General features: G+C 54.7%; 1 protein-coding gene across 3 annotated transcripts in view; it reads left to right on the top strand.

The window, feature by feature from the left end:
* Positions 1–4302, top strand: part of SBSN (suprabasin) — a 5557-nt gene extending 1255 nt beyond the window's left edge. The window contains exons 2-5 of one of the 3 annotated variants that reach the window (XM_045292952.1): positions 924–1169; positions 2585–2650; positions 2771–2815; positions 4099–4302. In XM_045292952.1, coding sequence (XP_045148887.1) covers positions 924–1169; positions 2585–2650; positions 2771–2815; positions 4099–4122 — 381 coding nt within the window. In that variant the 3' untranslated portion in view covers positions 4123–4302. Of the gene's footprint in view, positions 1170–2584; positions 2651–2770; positions 2816–4098 lie in introns of all 3 variants that reach the window. The other 2 variants (XM_045292951.1, XM_045292953.1) reach the window with 2 other exon arrangements.
* Positions 4303–5911: the final 1609 nt, after the last annotated feature.

The following is a 5911-nucleotide window of genomic DNA, read 5'->3' as shown; positions in this document are numbered from 1 at the left end:
ATGGCATAGGGCAGGCTGGGAACGAGGCTGGGAGGCTTGGTCAGGGCGTCCACCATGGGGTCAATGAGGCTTGGAAGGAAGCAGAGAAGTTTGGTCAGGGGCTCCACCATGCTGCTGTGCAGGCTGGGAATGAGGGAGACAAAATGGTGCATTATGGAGCAACCCAGGCTGGGAAGGAAGCAGAGACTTTTGGCCACAGTGTTAACTATGCTGCAGGCCAGGCTGGGAAAGAGGGGGACAGAGTGGTCCAAGGGGTTCACCATGGAGTCAACCAGGCCGAGAAGGAGGTGGAAAAGCTTGGTCAGGGGGTCCACCAATGGGTCAATGAAGCATGGAAAGAATCAGAGAAGTTTGGGCAGGGGGTCCACCATGCTGCAGGCCAGGCTGGGAAAGAGGGGGACAGAGTGATCCAAGGGGTTCACCATGGAGTCAGCCAGGCTGGGAAGGATGCAGAGACTTTTGGCCACAGGGTCAACTATGCTGCAGGCCAGGCCGGGAAAGAGGGGGACAGAGTGGTTCAAGGGGTTCACCATGGAGTCAGCCAGGCCGGGAAGGATGCAGAGACTTTTGGTCAGGGGGTCCACGATGGCATAGGGCAGGCTGGGAACGAGGCTGGGAGGTTTGGTCAGGGGGTCCACCATGGGGTCAATGAAGCATGGAAAGAATCAGAGAAGTTTGGGCAGGGGTTCCACCACGCTGCAGGCCAGGCCGGGAAAGAGGGGGACAGAGTGATCCAAGGGGTTCACCATGGAGTCAGCCAGGCCGGGAAGGATGCAGAGACTTTTGGCCACAGTGTTAACTATGCTGCAGGCCAGGCCGGGAAAGAGGGGGACAGAGTGGTTCAAGGGGTCCAGCATGGGGTCAGCCAGGCTGGGAAGGAGGTGGAAAAGCTTGGCCAGGATGTTCACCATGCCATTGAACAGGCTGGAAAGGAGACAGACAAAGTGGTCCAAGGGGTCCACACTGGGGTCAACCAAGCCGGAAAGGAGACAGAGAAACTTGGCCAAGGGGTCAACCACGCTGCTGGCCAGGCCGGAAAGGATGCGGAGAAACTTGGCCACGATGTCCACTACGCTGCTGGCCAGGCCGGGAAGGAGGTGGACAAGTTGGAACACCATGTTCATAATGGGGTCAACCAAGCCAGCAAGGAGGCCAACAAGCTGCTGAATGTAGGTGAACAGGGGTGGGGATACTGGGGACAAGTGGGCTGAGGGAGGGAGGGAGGGCGTCAACCCTTGTGACATTTCGGGAGCCCACATAACCTTCCTTTGATGAGAGAAGTTTGGGCAACTATCTAAGTGTGTCGCCTACTCCCTCCTCTTTCCCCATCTCCCCTTACAAAGAAGCGGATGGCTGCTGGCAAGGTAGACAAAGTCATCCACAAAGCTCCATCCTGGCCTGGGTGGAAGGGATCCAGTCCCACCGGTAGGGGGCTGCCTACCTCTCCGTAGCTTATGAGGTCTCAAGGGAGGGGCATCAAGCCTCTCTTGGGGGACAGGAAATAGCCAATGAAACCAAGATCAATTACAGGGCAAACAGGATGAGTGTTGAAAAGACCCAGGGTAGAAGAGCAAATGCCAGAAAGGGCTTTTGGAGATAAGGTCTCTTTTCGTTCATGTTCACGTCCACCCTCTGAAGGAGTAGCCAGGAGGAGGATGCTGACTCTACTCTGGCGGTGAGATTCAGAGAACGGAGACTGAGAGGTGCAGGGAATCTGCTCAGGTCTGTTGGCTAGCACTCGGTTTTGGAATCTCCGAGGTCAGGCTTCTTTCTTGCCCACACTTGCAAATCTGAGGAGGCCTCATGGAGGATCTCTGGGACCCATTTGTGCAGAGGGGACAGGACAGGTGAACGGCCCCCTTCACAGTAGAATAGGCACCAACGAGGGAGCTGGGATGATCACAGAGGGCCAATTCTTGTATCCTCAATTTCCCAATCTCGGGGAGTTTTGGGGATCAGCAAGATGTGACAACTTGGGGGTTGGCCCAGTCCGCAAAGTCCAGAGCCATAGCTCTTGTCAGACAGGAAAGCCAGGGACGTGTGGTTGGGGACGTTGTAGAAAGAGTGCTTAGGAAGAGAGAGGAGTCTGAGTCAGACGGCAGGGTTGGCCACAGAGAGGGTAGGAGAGAGTGGTTTGTTACGGGATTTGAAGTTGACAGCTGAGACTCGTGCCAGGTGTGTTACTGGACTGACCAGGCTTGTGCCTTAAGATTAAGGGCAAGGATCACCCCAAGCTTGGGATCAGCCGGATGGTGCATAGAAGGGGTGGATCTGAGGTTGGTGAACTGTTGCCTTGTGTGTGCATGGGTCCTCTAGGCAAACTTTTCAGGCAGGATCAGCATAGAGGAAGTTGGGGGGAAGACCAGCCAATAGGAGGCAGGTATCCTTCTTGCCTTTCCTTCCCGGCTCGCACAGAATCCCTGAAGCATCATGGGAAACTCCCTTGGGTTTTCTTTGGGGGGCAGGAGAGTGAAGCCTATTCCCTCACTTCCCCAAGTCCCACTCACCGTAGGGGGGAGGAGGTCACCCGGGAGATCCTGGGGGGCTGGAAGGGTTGTGATGCTGAACTGGGTTTTGTCTGTAGAGCAGTCATCAAGGCGCATACGGCGGCCAGCACGGAGGGGTCGGAACCACAACATTGACATCTGGAGTAAGTCCCCCAGCCCAGGCTGGACTTGGAGATGGGAGAAATGCAGGCCACTGGGGGGCTACCCTGGGAGGAGGGTGGGGCGGATGCTGGTGACTGACCCCTTTTGTCCATACATTACAGGCCTCAGTCAACAAGCCCTTCATCAACTTTCCAGCTCTGTGGAGGGTAAGTGCCTGCGTGGCTTCCACGTTCTTGTCTCCACTGGGGGAGGTACTGTGGATGGACGGTCTGGGCGTAGGCAACTTCCTCAAGGGCAGACTATCAGCCATGGCCGAGGCCATCCAACCTACTTTCCCAGCTCTGGCCTCCCCTTCCCCCCATTTGTTTTTCACTTGCTCGCTGCTCTGTTTTCAACTTGTGGGCGCCATCCATCCTGATGGTGGCAGACCCAAGCTGGGGAGGAAGATGTCCGGGAGCACACCTCGCTATGGGAGTCAGAGGAGCTGCTGAAACCAGGTCCTCCACCCCACTACGCCATGTGCCCATCACCGCTCCTCATCCCTCCCTATGAGGGACGTCTCTGTTGCCCTCTCCCCACTGCCTTGCGTCAGATGCTGGGTGCTGGGAAGCTGGGATTCTATCCTCTCTCTGGATGAGAAGAGCCAGCCCTCCAGTCTGGAGGCTCCTGGACTCCTGGTCTTCACTCTGGGGTCTAATCGATGTTCTGGCTCTTCTTCTTGTAGCTTGTCTGTCATCAGCTGCTGAAAATGGGGGCCAAGCGGTGTGGGTGTGTAACACCTGCCACGGGGAATGGAAAGGTTCACCTGGTTCATCTCTAGGCTTTGGGGGAGAGAGAAGGAGCCTCTAGGTCAGCAGTTCTCCACCCGTGGGTCGTGACCTCTTTGGGGGTCGAACGACCCTTTCACAGGGGTAGCCCAATTCATCACAGTAGCAAAATGGCAGTGGTGAAGTAGCAACGATAGTAATTTTCTGGTTGGGGGGTCAGCACCCCATGAGGAACTGCATGAAAAGGTTGCGGCATGAGGAAGGTGGAGAACCCCGGCTCTAGGTGGTGTCCGTGCTTCACGTGCTTGGCTGCTCACGCACAGCAAGGCTGGTGGGTAGATTATACCCAGAAGTGCCTTGGAAGTAAGTCCTGGTGATCCACTTCTGAAAAACCAGCCTTAAGGTGCACAGTTCTATTCAGACATACCAGGGGTTGCCATGAGTCAAAACTGACTCATGGTTCCTGGTTCGAGTGGAGGCAGAGGGGGTCCTGTGAGGCAAAACAGACCAGGCTCCTTGGTTTCCTTAGAGGCCCCAGCACCTCTGTCTGGATGGGCGGGCTCCTCATTCCTGCTAGATCCAGGCGTCACCTTCTTTAGATGATCCCTCGAACACAAGCAGTTCCCGAGCTGGGTCATCGTGTCTTCCTCTGTCTTACTCTTGAGGAAGGGGGTGGTGAGGGTGAGACCGCCTACACTCACTCCCTCTCTCTTCTCTCCCAGAGCGTCACCAACATCATTCCCTAAGCTGATGTCCTGAGCGCCATCAGTGGACTGATGATCCTGCGATCATATCAGTTAAAATGACCTGGAGCTGCTTGGAGGGAGTCGGGGGGCGGGAGGTTTCCTTGCATTTCTTGGGTCCCTCCAGCAGGCTGGAATGAAGATCACGTGTGTCGATGAATAAATGTGAATCAATGTGGCGAACGATGCGGTCTCATCATGTTCACTGTGCTCCTGGATCCGGGGCGTGGGGGACGTGTCCTTTGGCTCCTTGGTACCCTGCAGAGGCGGTTGGATGCACAGGGTGGACCGAGCTGGGGATGTCAAGCTGATAAAATCAAAGATGGCGGCTATCAGGGATCAGCCATGCCTCACTAGGGCCTAAAGTTCGTGGGAGAAAAATTACTTTGGGCCAGTAGAGAAGAAAGAAGCGCTGGAGAGAGAATGGCAGGAGCCTGGGCTGGGCTCAAGGGGTAACTTCCTGGCTCAGGGGGTGTGGCACCAAAGGAATTGCAGTAATATGCAGTGTTTACTGTGCAGTTCAGACATGCCTGGCTCTGCGGTGCAGACTTGACATGCATGACATCACAGAATCTTCCCAACTCCCGGTTAGGGAAGAGGCGCTCCTATTGTCCCATGTCATAGTACACAAAGGCTCACACAAGTTAGGGAACACAGCCAAGGACAAGCAGCCAGTAAGTGGATGGAGAGAGATGGTCTCGGGGTTACAAAGGAGATTCAGAAACTGCGGGAGCTAGTTTCTGTTGGGCGCCAGTAGGGAGGGGAAATGTGGTGAATGAGGACAGAGAGAGAGAAAGACAAATGGGGGATCCTCTCAGGAGGAGGAGGTAGGATTTACGGCTCAGGTGCCAGGCACGTGGATGCCAAGGTGGGCGGGCCCCTTTACCAACATTGTGAATGGGAACACAACCTGCTTCCTAGACCTGGGGTGACTCAGCTCGTAGAAGGATGAGCACAGGAGCTGCACCATGCTGAGCACTTACTAGGCTCCAGGTCTGGTGATCATATTTTCCCATAATTAAAATGCCCAGCAGCCTAATGACAGAAATCCTCTTATTACCCGCGCCATACGGAATGAGGAAACGGAGGCGCAAGCAAGCCCACTGAAGTCATCGTGAGAAAGCAGCAGACGTGGACCCCATTACCAATGCACTGACAGAAGTGAGTGCTCGCCCTTGCCTAGAAAGGCTCTCTCGTGCCCCCTCTAAGCACTGGTCAGGGTCTTGGGAGGCCTGGCCTTGGGAGAGAGGTGTTCCAATCAGGAGCCAGTGCTTCTCCTTTAAGGCCACATCTTTTTCATCACTCAGGCCCGGGAGGTGTCTGTAGCCAATGCAGTACTACAAACAGGGCTTTCAGTTGCGAAGTCCAGCAAGCCCTGGGACTGAAAAGAAGAGACTGGGAGTTCTTGCCCTGGGGGCATTTCTAGTTTCCCTGGGAAGACAAGGCCTACAAATAGATATGAAAACATATAAAAGCCAGTCACCTGTAACAATGGGGTGCCCGCTGTTACTCAATAGAGGTGATGACCCCAACATCTGAACTTGCGCTGTGCTGTCCACTGTCCAGCTTGTCCAATGGTTCAAGCCCACGGGAGAAGCTGAGGCTATGTGTTCCTATACAGAGTTACAGCCATGGGAACCGACCGACCGAGGGATGCTTTCACTAGGCATCAGCTCGATGGCAGTAGGTTGTTTTGCTTTTTTTTTTTTTAAACATTTTATTAGGGGCTCATACAACTGTTATCGCAATCCATACACACATCAATTGTGTAAAGCGCATTTGTACATCATTC

This window comes from Echinops telfairi, unplaced genomic scaffold (genome assembly GCF_000313985.2).
Source record: "Echinops telfairi isolate 266 unplaced genomic scaffold, ASM31398v2 ScPeMD7_655;HRSCAF=1070, whole genome shotgun sequence".
Lineage (NCBI taxonomy): Eukaryota > Metazoa > Chordata > Mammalia > Afrosoricida > Tenrecidae > Echinops > Echinops telfairi.
This window is presented reverse-complemented; position numbering and strand designations above follow the sequence as displayed.